The sequence below is a fragment of the Thamnophis elegans genome, chromosome 6, assembly GCF_009769535.1.
Source record: "Thamnophis elegans isolate rThaEle1 chromosome 6, rThaEle1.pri, whole genome shotgun sequence".
Taxonomy (NCBI): domain Eukaryota; kingdom Metazoa; phylum Chordata; class Lepidosauria; order Squamata; family Colubridae; genus Thamnophis; species Thamnophis elegans.
This window is the reverse complement of record NC_045546.1, coordinates 72153493-72170754: the sequence shown is the minus strand read 5'-3', so window position 1 is coordinate 72170754 and position 17262 is coordinate 72153493. Positions and strand designations below refer to the sequence as shown.

The 17262-nt window shown below is 43.2% G+C and overlaps 1 protein-coding gene across 1 annotated transcript in view; it reads right to left on the bottom strand.

The window, feature by feature from the left end:
* Nucleotides 1-17262, bottom strand: part of CFAP61 (cilia and flagella associated protein 61) — a 149840-nt gene that overhangs the window by 108606 nt on the left and 23972 nt on the right. Inside the window, exons 9-10 of the mRNA XM_032220451.1 lie at nt 15880-15944; nt 12282-12390 (exon numbers count right to left, since the gene is read on the bottom strand). Of these exons, the coding sequence (XP_032076342.1) occupies nt 12282-12390; nt 15880-15944 (174 nt within the window). The remainder of the gene's footprint in view (nt 1-12281; nt 12391-15879; nt 15945-17262) is intronic.

The window sequence follows — 17262 nt, the reverse complement described above, 5'->3', positions numbered from 1 at the left end:
CAGCTTGTAGTGTCTTGTGTATGGTGATCGAGAAGACCATGTTGCTGCCCTACAGATTTCTTCAATCGAAGCCTGTGTGTTCCATGCCACCATAGCGGCTGCGCTCCTTGTCTAGTGGGCTGTCACTCATCTTGGTATCATAGGCCTTGATGATGCAAGACCTTAGCCACCAACCTATGGTCAAGGGTGTCACTCTGCTGCTCATTGTTGTAGACTGGAACGATGTGAAGAGTGCCTCCATTTTCCTAAACGGAGCTGTTTTCTTGATATAGTTGTGAGAGCCCTCCTCACATCCAGAGTCTGCCATTTCTTCTCCTGAGTGTGAGTGGGTCTCGGACAGAAGTCCGGCAATTTTCATTCTTGCTTTCAGTGAAAATAATTCACCTTGGGAAGAAAGGCTGGCTAAACGTAGAACCACTTTGTTAGGATGGATTCAGACAGGTCCTCTCTGGTGGAGATTGCTGCCAGTTCTGATATTCATTTGGCTAAGGCGATGGCCACTAAAAAGGCTACTTTGAGGGTAAGGAGTCTTAGGCTACTTGATTCTAATAGTTTGAATGGTCCTGAGGTAAGTGCTTCCAGCACGCTAGTCAAGTCCCATGTGGGATAACTGTTTACCACTGGCGGCTTCAGGTTGGTTGCGCCCTTAATTAATCTGCGCACCACCGGGTGTTGTGCCAGGGAATTCAGGTTTCCACATGACAATACTGAAGCTAAGGCTGATGTCTGTCTGCGTACAGTGTTTGGGGAGAGACCCTTGTCTAGGCCCCCCTGAGGAAATTCCAGGATCCTAGGTATTGAGGTGCTCATTGGGTCAAGATTCATTCTGGAGCACCAGCTACAGAAGGTTCTCTAGGTCACATCGTAGATCCTGCTTGTGGAGGGTCTCCTAGCGGCCTGTATTGTTTGTATGGCCCTATCACTGTACTTACATTGCCTTAGCGCTGCCCATTAAAGTGCCAAACAGTCAGTTGTAGCCATTGTGGTTCTGGGTGGACTATGGCTCCCTGGCTGAGGGAGATCCTGTCTGGTGGTATCTTCCAGGGTCGGGATACCAACAAACTGACCAGATCTGCGAACCATGGGTGCCTGGGCCAGTGTGGTGCTAGGAGTAGAATGTCTGCTCCTTCTGCTAGTACCTTCTTGATTACTCTCGGAATGAGTGGAAGACATAGAGTAGGCCCCTGGGCCATAGGCTTTGGAGTGTATTTGCTCCTTCCGCCCCTGGCATTGGATACCTGGAATAGAACCTGTTTAGCTGAGTGTTTGTTGGGGAGGTGAACAGGTCCAGGATCAGTTCCCCAAACCTTCTTGACAGTTCCCTGAATAGATTTAGGTGGAGTTGCCACTCTGCGTGATAGACCATGGTCCTGCTGAGCCAGTCTGCCTGCATGTTGGTTGTTCCTGAGATGTGCTCTGCTCTGATGGAGAGCAGATGCCTCTCTGCCCAGAGGCCTAGCTGTATGAGTACCCTGGAGTGGGTGCCCCCTTGATGTGGGCCTTGATGGTCACTTTGTCTATTAGGATGAGAATTGGATGTCCTGTGGCCCTGTCTGGAATTGCTTCAGGGCTTGGTGTGTTGCCCTTAGTTCCAGCCAATTGATGTAGTTCCAGTGCTGGAACCACTGTCCCTGTGCTATCTGGGATTGGCCATGTGTCCCACAGCCAAAAAGGCTGGCATCTGTCGTAATGGTTAGCCTGTTGGGTTCCTTGAACCCGGATCCCTTCCTTAGTGCTTGTGAACTCTACCATTGGAGAGATCGCCACACCTTCAGCAGGGTATGGATCTTGGTTTTGGAGTTGCTCCTGCTTGACCGTTGGTATTGATATACACAATATCATCTTGCTCAGGAGTTGAGACAGAAGGCTCCAGGGCACTGCAAATTAATTTCCTTGAATTTGTTTTACCAGGGTCCTTATGATGAGCTGGCGTTCCCGAGACAGGGACACCTCGCATGCATTGGTATCTATTACTGCCCCCAGATGCAGTAGTCAATTGGAAAGAAAGACTTTTGTTGAAGTTCATTGAAAATCTGTGATCCTGTAGGATCTGGGTTGTGACTCTGAGGTCCTCTATCGCTCAGCGGTAAGAGGATGAGTGGATTAGGATATCATCCAGGTAGCATTGGACACATACAGGGATTGCCCTGAAGTGTACTGCTACCACCTCCAGACGTTTGGTGAAGGTTCTGGGTGCTGAGGATAGACCGAATGGTAGGGCCCTGTATTGGTAATGCTGACTGGCATAGTGAAATCAGAGGAACTTCCAATGGAAGGATCCTTTGTGAAGCATGAACTTTTGCCTTTTTCCCAGTTGCTGCCTTAGTGGTCAACCTAGGGTCTTGGTGTCTTCTGGACCAATTAGGAGTTGAGATCCTCCCCGGCTGTCCCTGGTGATTCCAAACCCATGTGGTCTGCTATTTGCCCTCCTTTTGTCTTTTAAGCAGGCTGGCTCCTTTGCAGGCCCTCCTTTGTCATTGCTGGGCAGAGATTTAGATGTTCCCTACTGTTCCACGGATTTCCAGTTTGCGCTCAAAGTCTGGTTCGGCGGCACAGCTACTATGCCAGTCTATGCCAGGGAGTCATTCCTAAGCCCCTGCGCTTCACCAGTGGGGAACTCTCCCCCCTCCGCAGTCTGGGTTGCCAGTGATTCTGGAACACCATTGTTGTTCATGCTGGCTGCTGTGCCGGGCTAAGCTGGGGAGACAGCCGGGGGGTCCCCGCACTCCACGTAATAGAGTCGCTATCCCACACATGGGCCGACTTGGCTAGAAAGCCGAATCTGCCGAAGTTGCTGGCCTTCCAATGGCCACTTCTTTCCCAGAGCCGGGGTCTTATTATTTAGGAGTCCAATGGAATGCTTTTCTTTGTCTTGTCCAGCACTTTTTTCTTATGTCCTCTCTCTCGAAGGCTGAGGCAAAAACAGGGGCATGTGCAGACGAGGGAGGCGTGACCAAGAATTGATTGACTCAATTTTAAGAGGAAGTGAGTAACGAAAACCCATTCCATTGGACTATCTCCCCAACATAGTGGAGAACAGCAGGGAACCTGAGGATTTCTCACATTATTCTAGGTCTAGAAATCAAGACCCCAAGGCTGTTATGAGAGTAGTGAGACTTTGAAGACTGATGGCAGCCCTTCTATTCACAAACCAGGTGGTGCTGAGAGCCTTCGAATGACTTTAAAACAGATAGTCCTTGACTGATTATCATCATTGAACCCACTTGCTCCCGGTGGTATTTGGAAAAGAAGTCTCTGTTTAGGACCCTTCTTCTAGAAAATGTTACTACAGGGACCTCAGAAATGAACCTTCTCTCCTGCTATCCATCCTGCATTACAACAGTTCCAACACTCTTGGAATTTAGGAGAGCCCTTAAGATACGTTTCAGTTAGCCATTGAGTATTTCTATAAAATGGATATCTCCTGCCCCTTTATTGTATGACTATCTATATTACTAAATATTTGTTAGCACAAGAGGATTAATAATTATTATGTAACATTAGTATGACATTTTAACCTTTATTATGGGTGGAGAGTACACAGCTCGCTCAGTTGAAATAAAGTTATTTATAAGCCTGAATAAGGTTTAACTAGTCCAACAAATAAACAAACAGTCCTTCATTGGGAAGGGAGTATTTTCATGGAAAAGAGAAAAGAAGTAATTAAAGTAATTTACTAAGAATGAAAAATAGGGAGAAGAATTCTCCTCTCTCCTCCTCTTTAAGTTGTGTCTAACTGCTTAATCAATTATTAAAAATGTATAGCAACTATATTAGGAAGAGAATGTATGTGGATTGTCTGATGGGCAGAGGACAGGAATGATCAAAACTCCCACATCTATCTATCCTGTCAAATGTAGCTGCCACATCTTCTTTGTTTCTGAACCCTGTGCAGGAGTGTAACAAAAGTTAAATAAACTGCCAAACCCTGTGCAATGCATAGCTGGAGCAGAGGCCCAATTTCCTCAGACTTTATGCAATAATATGCTAAATCTGGCAACCTTGAAGATTAGGCAGCAGGCCAGTCCTTAAACAAACCAGTCCTTTCATCAGGACAAAATCAGTGGAAAGTCTTGCATTTTTATCTCTGACCATCCCATAACAGACCTTACTTTGGATAGGATTCTTAGTACATTATTATTTATGACCATCAGATGGCACCACTTACTGAGCACTTCTGTACAATTTCTCAGTATGTATTATGCCTTAAGGCTCTTGTCTCCAGACAAACTGTAATAGAGATTTATAGTGGGATACCAGTAGTTGCTTGTGACCAGCAGATACAACTAATTATTAAGTAGTACATTTGATTCCAAATAGATATGCCTCCATTTGGTTTAGTAGGAACACTTTGTCCAAACTCTATGCCATGGAAATGCAAATGCTCCGTTGGATATCGGGCATCTCCCTTCTTGACCAGAACACAAAGGGCATCATTCAACAACATTTTGGTATGACACCAATTATAGAGAAAATGAGGGAAGGATAACTCCACTTGTACGGATATGTCCAGAGAGCAGCATTTTCCACTGTGGACAAGACTGCCTATCAACTAGAAGTCAATGGCCGGTGACCTCGCGGGTGTCCAAAACAGAGATTGCAAGACACCATCAACAAAGATATGCAAATCGCAGGTCTGCAACCTGGAGACGCAGTTGACCGTGCAAAGTGGCATTCAATGATCTGAAAATTATATTAAAAAAAAGCTTTTGCACTCTGCAAACCTCCCCAAAACAGCCGGTTTTTCGTGAAAACAGCCCCCCCCTTTTAAAGGGTATGAATAGCCCTTAGGAGGCTTGTAGAGTGTTCCTGGGAGGATGGGGGGGGGGGGGAATGAGCTAAAAATAGCCTGTTTTTCGCGAAAAAGGACATGTTTCTTGTCAAAAAAAAGGCATTAGGAAGCTTATAGAGTGCTCCTGGGGGCTGGGGGGGGGGGCAAAATTGAGCAAAAAACGCTCCATTTTTTGCTCATTTCTGCCCTCCCCAGCCCCCAGGAGCTCTCTGAAAGCCTCTTACAAGCTATCCATGGTGAAGGGGCAGGGTTTCAGGAGGCAAAAAAAGCTGTATTCAGTGTATAAGACACACCCAGATTTTCAGCCTCTTTTTTGAGGGAAAAAGTGCGTCTTATACTCTGAAAAATATGGTACTCCTTAAAAGTAAAAAATGCTGTATGTATGTTATAGTTTTTTCTTATCAATTGATAGATAAGATGGTACTCATATATTTTTAATGTAAGAACACATAGAAATAAAATGATAAATTTCATTGGTGTGAACAAAAGATCAAACAATCAATATTACAATACATTGTTATTTTAACAAAAATAATTGATTTGAACAATTTTGAAAATATGACAGAGTTTAGTTCATTTGAAAAAAGCTATGGCCCATATTTGAGAGCATTTAGTTTTGGAACATACTGTAAGAAAAGTAAGGGTCCATTGAAGTTGGGGGTATATAAATTCAAATAAATAATAATAATCAATAACAACTGTGCTCGTTCAACATGAATAGACAGAGCTATGGAAGAAACCAAAATAATGAACTTATATAAAGTTAACATGGTATAAATGATGAATAAGACAATATAATCAAATATTTATATGGCTATGAAGAAAAAGTATTTAAAAATTTAATATTTAAAAAGCAGGCAATGTAACAGAGTCAATGGTTGGAGAAATTCTGTTTTCATGGCATCTTCTATGCTACCTATATAAAGTGTCCTACTAAGGGGGTTCGATGTAATTATTGCAACAAGAGTGGACACTTTTACAAAATTTGTATGCTAATTATTCTAATGAGGCAATACATGGAGTCAACAGATGTGATTTTACTCTTGGTAACAAAGGTGTGTATTTTGAAATCTCAAAATACTGAGTTCAAACCAGCAAGATCTAGCTAATTATTTCTACTAATCAGCCATAAATAAATAAATAAATAATTGTCAAACCAGTGAATTTCTATGTACTAGAAGAAATGCATCTAGAATCAAAACATTCTACTGAATAATTTTAAGCAGGATTAATAGGAAAATAAAATGGAAACATTTACAGTATCCTAATAATGTATTGACAAATCTCTGTTTCAAAAATAAGAAGTACTTTTTGAAAGAGCATACTGGAAGATAACATACTGAATTTGCAATAGGGTGAAAGTAAATCAAGACGCTCAAGATGGTGACTGCTCACTTTAGATAAATTTGTTGCAGCACTAAAAAAACAACTGGAATGAGCTACAGGATTAATATGCTCAATATTAATATATTTACTGGATCAAATTAATCTCAAAAATGTTTTATAGCATTGGATAAGTTTTCTCTTACTGCCAAAGATAAGCATTTTCTCTATTAATTGCCTCTCAAAACTGGCCATATCATTTTACTTTAGTTGAAAGTAGAAAGACTATTGAAATAGAAGAGATCCCATTGAAAACAGTAGGTAGAAACTTCAAATTTGCTGACTGAAACGACCACAGAAGAAGGTAAGAACCCACTGTTGTAATGTCATAGGAGATGTAGAATACTAGACTTCTCTTCTGATGTCCTGCATGTATAGGAGGTAAATGTTTGTAGGGGAGAGACTACTTTATCCATGAAAATTCTTCACATAAATAAGGATTTTGAAAATCCAGATCATTTGACAGCTTCTATGGAACAGCTCTTTACTGCATATATTCCCCTTTAATCAGTGAATCAAAAAGAGGGGTGACTTAGGTTGTTATCCTCTTTGAATATGCATGTATATCTGTGAAGGACTACTGAACTCAGTGGGACAACTACAGAGTGAGAGTGCAAGAGCCGAGGTGGCGCAGTGGTTAGAGTGCAGTACTGCAGGCCACTTCAGCTGACTGCTATCTGCAGTTCAGCGGTTCAAATCTCAACGGCTCAAGGTTGACTCAGCCTTCCATCCTTCCGAGGTGGGTGAAATGAGGACCCAGACTGTGGGGGCGATATGCTGACTCTGTAAACCGCTTAGAGAGGGCTGAAAGCCCTATGAAGCGGTATATGTCTAACTGCTATTGCTATATGTTTTCTTGTGTTTGATTCCTAGATTGTTTTGATATTTCCTTTTGCAAACAGAAAAAAAGATTCATTTTCCAGTTTCTACCTTAGTTTAGGTGGAGAGTGTTGAAGTAAGCAAATCTTTCTCTATCACAGAAGCTTCCAATTTTTAATTTCCTGGTAATAAGAGCCTTGAACTCAATGGGAACTTAAAGAGAAACATAGTTTATGATTACTCCACCCAGATTTTTGTAATCTCTTTTTCTAGAATTGTGTATGTGTCCTTGTATATAGGCAATTTCCATGTGAAAATGATTGGTGTTTGTATATAACCACAAAAGGTCACTTACACGAATAGGATGCTTCATTTTAAAGGCAATTAACTTTAACCACTAATAAGTAATTAAATTATTATTTTCTTTTGGGAGTATGGTGTCTGAAAGAATTCTTGCATGCTCACATGCATCTATGCTATGCATGTATATCTTTTGGGGTAAAAATCTCCAGGATTGGTTTTATTAAAACTTACAAATTTTATCTAAGAAGGCAGGGATCCTAGGAAACATACAAAACATTTGTATTCTGTGTTGTTCACATTTAAAAGAAAACGTAGATTAATCTGGAATGAAATATATAAAGTACTGAGAATGCCCAAGCATAAATTTAAAGTAATGGAAATCTAAACTGTCTATGGAGATTCTCAGTTATCCAAGTCATCGTTCTCTCAAAAGTGCTTTTCCCCCCCCCCCCCAAAAGGCAACTGGACTGTTTTTTCCCTTGAGGAAGAACAAAACATTTCATTTATCATCCAAGAAACTTCATCAGTTGTGATGAAGGCGTGGGGGGGGGGGGAGGGAAGGATGGAAGAAGAGGTACGGATAATTGAGACTGGGTGGTGTTGGAATGATAGGATAGGTTCTGATCAAATTAGGGAATGATAGAAGGATTGTATTTCTTTGCAGTCATCTGGTCCACTCTCTGTGAGAGCTCTTGAAGCCACTTGGAGGTTTATCTTTGCCCTCAGGATGCAATTGGTTGTGGAATCTTCTTGGCACTGCTGCAAATGGCCTTTTTTTATACCTCTTTCAAACCAATGATCCTCTCTATCCAAAATGTGGACTTTTCGGTCTTCAAGAGAATGACTTTATTTTCTCAAATGCTGAATCTTGTCCTGATGGGTTTGATCTCCTATGTTGTGACATGCACTTGTGAAGTACTTGTTTTATTTCACCAATGTACACATGTCTCACTGCATTGTATTGCGTGGCACGACAAAACCGCGCTACGCAAAATAGCGGAGATTAAATCGCGTCACTAAAGTCGCGATGTCATCACCGCGCGTCATCACCGCGGGGACAACAGCGCGGCGACAGAAGGGCGTTCTACATACTTCGTTCTTTCCCTCCAAAGGTAGCCCTCCTCCTCCAGCTGACAGCGGTAGCGGGCACGGGGCAAAGTGGGCTGCCCAGCAGCAGCAGCCTGCGGGAAGGGTCCAGCACAGCCACGGGGGGCAGCAGGAAGCCCGCGGGGGGCCCGAGCAGGGCCGCCGATGCTGGCGGCGGAGGAGGATGCAGCAGCGGCGGCGGCTGAGGCTCTCCCGGGGCCGGCGAAGCGGGCTTGCCCGGCAGAGGCAGGCTGCCCTCTTCTTCCTCAACAACATCTCCTTGGATGGGCGGCCGCCGCCACCGGGCAAGCCCGCTTCGCCGGCCCCGGGAGAGCCTCAGCCGCCGCCGCTGCCCGCCCTGCCTCTTCCTCCGGGGGAGGCGCCGGCGGCGGAGGCCGCCCGTCCAAGGAGATGTTGTTGAGGAAGAAGAGGGCAGTCTGCCTCCGCCGGGCAAGCCCGCTTCGCCGGCCCGGGAGAGCCTCAGCCGCCGCTGCTGCTGCTTCCTCCTCTGCTTCCTGCTGCCCCCCGCGGCTGAGCTGGACCCTTCCCACGGGCTGCTGCTGCTGCTGGGAAGCCCGCTTTGCCCCGTGCCCGCTGCCGCTGTCAGCTGGAGGAGGAGGGCTACCTTTGGAGGCAAAGAACGAAGCATGTAGAACGCCCTTCTGTCACCGCGCTGTTGTCGCAGCGGTAGGGTCATTTTTTTTCTTAGCGCTTCGGACCCCACGGATTTGCCTCCGCACTTATGTCGGCGCGGATAAGGGCATCGCGGTTTTGTGGTGGAACCTTGTATTGCATATATCATATTGTTCAGCTTTTGTCTGTGTATTTTATTCATGGGGTAGATTCTGCCTTAGTGTATTCTTGAGTTTAAAGTGTATTTGTATGTTCTACTGGTTGAAAATCCTCCTGAGCTTTTCAGATATTCCTGCAACCTATGGAATGATAATGTTGCTATGTTTGTTGTTCTCTTCTTTGTCTGTAATGGAAGAACTCCTGCTGGATCTTTTTCTGGATTTGATGATGAACCAGTCAGAATAACCATAAGTTGTGAGGGATTCCTTGACATGTTTTAGTTCTTTTTCTTTTCCCTCTTCACTGATGGGCAAATTTTCAGCCTGGTGGAGTAGGGTTTTGATCACTCCCATTTTGAGCTCCACTGGGTTGTGAAAATCAAAATGTAAATACTGATCTCTCTGTGTGGGTTTTCCATAAACTTCTGTTCTGACCCCCCTCGTCCCACACCAACTCACTCCGAGCCAAAGGTAGGTTACGGCATTAAATTAACAGACAGACAGGTCCTTGGCAGCAAACCAGCGCAGAGAAGCCCTGGCAGCAATCCAGCCTGCCAAGCTCACCATAATGTTCTCCAACATTAGTTCCTGCGTTGACTTCTGCAAGAGGGGCATGTGCACAAGCCGTCCTCTTATAGTCTGGAGAGGAGCCTAATGACCACCAGCTGAGTACAATTACCTCATGTAACTGCACAAGTGTTCCTGACGCCTATTAGCTCTTCGGTGCCAGGCATCCAGAAACAACTCACTGCTGGCGTCCGGCTCAGTCTCCCTTGTCTCCTTCCCACTGGCCTAAGGCTCAGGTACCTCCTGGTGGCCAACCAGCCTCTCTGCACCCTGCTCGGAGTTGGAACCCTGTCCAGGGTCCTCCACATCCTCCAGAGCCGGATCATAGGGCCCCTCACTGTTGGAGTCTGGTGGCAGCTCCAATGGCTCCTGCTGGACCACAATAACTTCAATGTTAAGACTTACATTTACAGAACTTACATTGAAGTTACATTTCTATTTATTAGTAGGAACTTGAGTTTTGCCTTCATCTTCACCTCTATTTCCAAGAAAAATGCCTTACCATCTCCACTTTGCCTCATGACAATATATTTTTGTAGCTAGGTGGTTTTTTTCTTGAAAAAACAAATAAGGGTGGAACATTGTATTAGTGAGTTTGAAGTTTTATAAAAGAAGAGAGAAATTATCTAAGGAAAGGTGATCTACTGCATTTCATTTTTCCTGAAATTCTTAAATATTCTTCAAAAGAGCTAAAAAAATATCTAAATGCAGGGCCCAAGATTCAGCCCCTATTAATGTAAAGTAATAATAGTTTAATATGCTTTAAAGGATTCTGTGCAACCTATGGGACTTGGGGTAATGATCCTCTGTACATGAATGGAACATTTAAGCCAGTTTGATTCAAATTTATATTCTTCTAGAATGATTTTGAATGAATATATAATGGAGAAAATGATGGTAAGAAAACAAATGATGAACTTTGAAATAAAAAATATTAAGCAGAAATTAAGGATAATCAAAATAAGAAAAAACATTTTAAAAATGTAAAAGAAATGGAGTCAAGCACCATGAGGCAGAGAAATGTAGATGCCTCCCAAAAGCTAGAATTATAACAAATTTATGACTTAGCTAGCATTAGAAAGCATCATACTGGTATGCATTACTAAAATTCTCTGGCCACCTCTGTAAATTATTGCTACACATGAGTCATAAATTCTTATCTAGTTCTTAACTTCGATTTAGAAGATATACCGTATTTTTTGGAGTATGACACATCTTTTTCCTCAAAAAAGAGGCTGAAAATCTGGGTGCGTCTTATAATACAGCATTTTTTGCCTCCCAAAGCTGTGTCCTTTCATCAAAATGGCCGTGCATACACTTATGGAGGCTTTCAGAGAGCTCCTGGAGGCTGGAAAGGGCAGAAATGAGCAAACAATGGGCTGTTTTTTGCCCCCCCCCCAGCCCCCAGCAGCACTCTATAAGGCTCCGTAAGGCTATGTGTTCTGACTCCCCTCCTTGCTTGTTCCCAAACGACAGCCAGACAGAACTTCGAAGGAAATATCTTTATCAGTCCCGGCTCAAGCTGGCTGCGAGCCCAAAATAAACATAGATAAAGTCTCTGGCAAAAAGTTACACAGCAAATGCAAAAACAACTCTTACAGCAAACCAGGTTTATAGAAAGCAAATCACTTATCCAAGTCCCTCTTTGAATCATGAACACTAACTCGAACAGGAATGGAACTGAACTCACGAACAAACGAACGACGAAGGAACGTTGACTTCTGCAACTAAGGCGTGGCACCATCAGTCTTTTATCTACAGGAGGAGAGCCTTAACGAGCCACAGCTGCTTGTTATCCTGCATCCCGAAACAACTCACAGCAAGCTTCTGCTGAGTCACAACAGCTATGCATGCAATTATTTTGACAAAAAATGGGCCTGTTTTTGCAAACAAATGGCAGTTTTTTGCAAAAAAAATGGCAGTTTTTTGCTCATTTTTGCCCCCCCCCCCCAAGGAGCACTCTGAAAGCCCCTCCAAGGCTATTCATGCCTCTTTTTTTTTGGAAAAAAAACCCGGGCCCATTTTTGTGCAAAAGGGGCCATTTTGGGGAGGTTTGCAGAGTGCAAAAACTTTTTTTTCCCTTTGGAAAGCTCTTTGATTGATGAGAATTACATTGATCAAGTGCTGTGCCAGCAGAAACACCTACCTATTTACTGTATTTCTATCTCTCTCTATTTCTCTCTCTCTATCCCTCTACCTACCTACACACACTCTCTCTCTCCCTACCTATCTACTGTATTTATCTCTCTCTATTTCTCTATCTCTATCCTTTTATCTACCTACCTACCTACCTACCTACCTACCTACGCACACACTCTCTCTCTCTCCCTACCTACCTGCTGTATTTCTCTCTCTTTCTCTCCCTCTATCTCTCCCTCTATCTCTCCCTCTATCTACCTATCTACTTTTTTACAAAAATTGCCTCTTCAAAACCTTGGTGTGTCTTACACTCCGGTGTGTCTTATACTCCGAAAAATACGGTAAATAAACCTACAGTGGATGCAGAAGATATAAATAAGTAAGATATAAAAAATTAAGACTCCAAAATATTAGATTCAAAGGACTTGCCTGAATACTTTCTTTAGATAATATTGCACTTTCACTTGCATTTGAAGCTTGAGAAGAAATGCTTCCAATTTTGCTGGATCTCTGTTAGAATACAAATTGGAGGGGAGGGAAAAAATCTGTTAACAGCATTTATATTTCTCTATGTCCTAAAAACAATATTTGAGTTTCTGGTCATAGCTAATCAATAGTATTAGTGCATTCTTTTGGAAGCCGTAGCAGACCTTTTTAGGATTATGAAATGTTGTAGTCATCACTTTTGTGTAGTACACATACACATTGGCAATATTTTCATTTCTGAACACATATTTTAATAAGTATGTGAAATTGCATTGTAATATTCTGAGAAATGAAAATAGTGAGGGATAAGGATTGCTTGATTGTTCATAACATTTTTGGAACATTTATCTTTGCAAATATGGATTCTGTATCCATGCACTCTCAATGCATGATTTAGAATGCTTTAGAACTGAGGAGTTCTCATCACCCAACAATGTGTACAGGTGGTCCTCATTTAGCAACCATCTTGTTTAGCAACGGTTCATGATTACAACAGTGATGAAGAAGTAATTTTACAGTCAACTCCTGCATTTTCAACTTTCTGAAAAGCAAAGGACAGTTGAAGTAAGATGATAAGTAGTGAGTTCACAACCACTTCACTTAAAACCCAATTACCAGCCCAATTGTGGTTGCTAAATGAAGATGGAATAGGACAACTTGCCACATCTGGCTGGCTGCAACCATCTCACTTTTCCGGTTCGCCATGGCCACCTTGGCCTTTTGGCTATGATGAAGCATAGAAAAAGACTACTGGGTTTCTGTGTATAATATGCTTCCAATGAACTCTGCACACCTTCTTGTTGATACTGAGCTCAATATGCATGCTGAAAATACAAATTCTCCGTTGGTTTTGAGGAAAAATACCGCCTGACAAATGCAGTAAAATATTAGAACAATGTATTTTTCTGTTTTTCATAAACAATTTCAAGCATTCTTTTTTTTTTTTACAGTCTCTACTCCATATACAGCCAGGCAAGGAACAATGAATTTTAACAAATATTTTCATTTAATTCTGAAAAAGACATCTCACTTTTTCTCAAGGTTGTATGAAAATAGCAACTCACTACCTTGATGATCTGAAATGAAAAAGAAGGGACCTAGGAGGGAATTTCAACTTCCATTATTTTCTGTGGTCAGAAGACTCAGAATGTCTCAAGGCTTGTTCTTTATATCAGTGTTTTTCAACCTTGGCAACTTGAAGATGTCTGGACTTCAACTCCCAGAATTCCCCAGCCAGCAAATGCTGGCTGGGGAATTCTGGGAGTTGAAGTCCAGACATCTTCAAGTTGCCAAGGTTGAGAAACACTGCTTTATATAACCTTTCTGAGCAAACTAAAGACTCATCTAATCCTCTATGTCTATGGAGATTCTCAGTCAACCAGGTCATGCTTGTTCCAAAGGTGCTTTTTTCAAGAGGCAACTGGACTAAAGAAGCTTCTTGGATGAGAAGTGAAACAGCTTCAAAGAAAAATCAGAATGTCCAGTTGCCTCTTGAAAAAAGCACCTTTGGGACAATCTAATCCTGCATTTTCTTTTGTTCAGTTTTTAAGGTATGCCTTTCTCACTGGCATGTATGCAGTGTAAGTTTTGCCTTAAAAATATTAACTGGTCATTTTTATATTTATTTATATTTCACACTTCTTAAACTGCCCACGGGTAAAAGGTGGATCGAGTGTGGGAGAATGATTAGAATTGGTGAAAGCATCTATTTGCTGATGGTGAGAAGTGCTGCTTGGAGTGATACATCTGCTTTGGAAATCATCACTTGTCATGGCAACAATGGAACTGTATAAAAAGGCCAAGGCGGAGTTCAAGTAATTAATTCAAATCTCACTCTCCATAGATGGCACCTGAAAGTGCCTACTCCAGCCTTGACCTGACATACCTACCAAAAATAAATGTTTGCTTGGAAGTTTAAAAAGGATACACACAGCTTTCAAGCTTTTCAGTCTGGAACAATCAAAAAAAGCTAACATTTTAACTTCATTTAGGATCGCTCAGTAACATATACATATACTTTTCATCTTAATTCAGATAAAGTTATTATAACACATCAAATACAATGGTAACATACAAATGTTTTTGGAAAAGGCTAGTTTAGTCTGTTGTAGCAAAAAAGCAACCTTATGATAATTTAAAAATTACCATGTCTCCCCAAAAACATGACCTATCCAGAAACTAAAGCCTTGCCACATTTTTCGCATGGGCAAAAATATAAGCCCACCCCTGAAAATAAATCCCTTGAACAACCCTCCCCCGGGCTCACCGACATAGCGGTATCCTGAAGGCGCCAAACAGCAGGAGACAGGGGGGAGAAAGACGCTCACATTGCTTGGTGCCTTCGGGATACCACAAGGTTGGGGAGTGGTGTTCTGCCTGGCCGGAGGAGGGAGTTGCCGGGCAGCTGCTCCCTTGTGAACTGGCTCCCGAAGAGCCGGGCACAGCCTCAGGGGCGAAGCAGCCATGAGGTGACCATGCTCACAAGTAACCGCCCGGCAAACCCCCTCTCCAGCCGGGCAGAGCACCAGTCACTGACCTAGGGAGTATCCCTAAGCCACCAAGCCACGTGGTGCTCTGCCCGCTTCCCAGCTTGGCACATTATGGATACCCCCTAGGTCAGTACATGGCGCTCTGCCTGGCCGGAGGGGGGGGTGTCTTCCGGACAGAGAGTCTTCCAGCAGCCAACCCACAACCATAGAGCGCACTCCTAGAGCGGCCGCTGCTGGAAGACTCGGCAGCCAAGTTTTGGAGTTTGGAACCGGAAAAGACGTTATGCTCGGAGCGCGGCGGCAGCAGTGGTCGCTGCTGCAGGGAGAGCTGGGCCCGGACATGTTGAGACTAGGATGCATGCCTGCTGGGAGCTGAACAGGCGCTCACGCAACCCCCTTCTCCAGCCGGGCAGAGCTCCATGCACTGACCTAGGGGGTATCCCTAATGTGCCAAGCCGCGGGAGCTGTGGAGCAGGCAGAGCGCCACATGGCTTGGTGCCTTAGGGATACCCCCTAGGTCAGTGACTGGTGCTCTGCCCGGCTGGAGAGGGGGTTTGCCGGGCGGTTGCTCGTGCGCTTGGTCACCTCATGGCTGCTTTGCCCCTGAAGCTGTGCCTGGCTCTTCGGGAGCCAGTTCACAAGGGAGCAGCTGCCCAGCAATTCCAAAACAATAAGCCTTCCCCTATAATAAGCCCAAGGCCATACTTTGTAAGTAAAAAGAAAATAAGACCCTGTTGTATTTTTGGGGAAACACGGTATTAGAGCCCATTTAATCAGAAGCAGCTATGTATATATGTGAAGTAATTGCACATACATTCACATCCATGGATTCTACTTAAATGTAACCATGAAAAATTATGTAAACCTGACTACAATTATAACATTTATTATTCTTCAGCTATATTCAGCTTTCAAAAACAAAGCTAAACCCAAAACTTAGTTTAATTGGCAGGCACAATATGAAAGTCCAACTTCTTAAGGAAGATTTAATTTTCAGCATTAAGGTATTCCTGCAGATATTTACCTGAATTTCTATATTCTGGGTATCCATAATCTCTTCTCTTTGACTTCCTACATTAATGTTTTCATCTTGTGAATGAGGAAATGGAAGAAAGAGAAAATAAAGCATAAAGTAAATTATAAAGTTAGCAGTTTTCTTATAGTATGAACTTATTTTTATATTCAGTTCTATACATTTTTTAAACTTTCGGCAGGGGGAATCAGTTCTGAAATGTGGATTCCTAATAAGTCTACTCAGAATGAAATACCTTTAAGCTTAACAGCACTTTCTTCTAGGTAGTGATGTCTAATAACCTATGCTCAATTTTTTATAATTATCTATTTTAGTTTTCAAAACTTCAGAGACAGTATTTTTTTAAATTCATGATAATTGCAAATTAAAAATTTTATGCATTCATGACGACTGCAAATTTCTTAATAATCATTAGTAAAAACCTAGAATAAGGGAATAAGGAGCCAAATACAGCTGCTTGGGTACAAAAAAAAATCTCTCAGATGGATCATTCTATCCCAACATTTGTGATCAATTAAAGAGCTAGTAACTACATTTGAGGGAGGATATCTCTTCTGATACCTAAAAACTGTACCCATATAAAATAGTAGCAATTTAGATCTTTGTTGCTGTGTGGGTGGATTTAAGAGAGCGCAGGTGGTATCAGTATTAGTGTTATCAGATCAGATTTGCAGAAATCTGGTGCATCACTAAAGCTTTTTGCTGCAATCCAGTGGTCACTAAGCATATAGGATGTATTTGTCCACACCCTACATTTATCTGCTGCTCCACCTCTACCCATCATCTTGGCCTAGCCAAATGCCTTGTTTAATCTATAGCCGTGATGGCGAACCTATGGCACGCATGCTACAGGTGGCACGCAGAGCCATTTGTTAGGACACGCAAGGCATTGCCCTGTCAGCTCCAGTGCGCGACTTCGGCCTTCATTTTAGGCCGTTTTTCACCCTCCGGAGGCTTCCCTGAACGGACTTCCGGTTTGTGCGTTGGGCCATTTTTCTCCCTGCATAGGTTTCATGGAAGCCTCCTGAAGCCTCCAGAGGGTGAAAAACAGCCCTACGGGCTTCCTGAATCCTCCGGAAGGCAAAAAATGGCTCTATGGGCAAACCAGAAATCCGTTCCTGAACTTCCGGTTTCCCCGTAGGGGCGTTTTTCGTCCTCCGGAGGGCCTCTGAGCGGGGCGGGGGAAGCCGTTTTTGCCCCCCCCCCAGGCTCCTAGAAAGCCTCTAGAGCCTAGGGAGGGTGAAAAATGGGTCCATCGCACACCAAAACAGGGGGCAGGGTGGGGTCATGCGCGCATGTGCGTGGCCAGGGGAGTTGCACGCATAGAATTATGGGTGTGGGCACTCTCCTGCTTTTGGCGTGCAATGGGAAAAA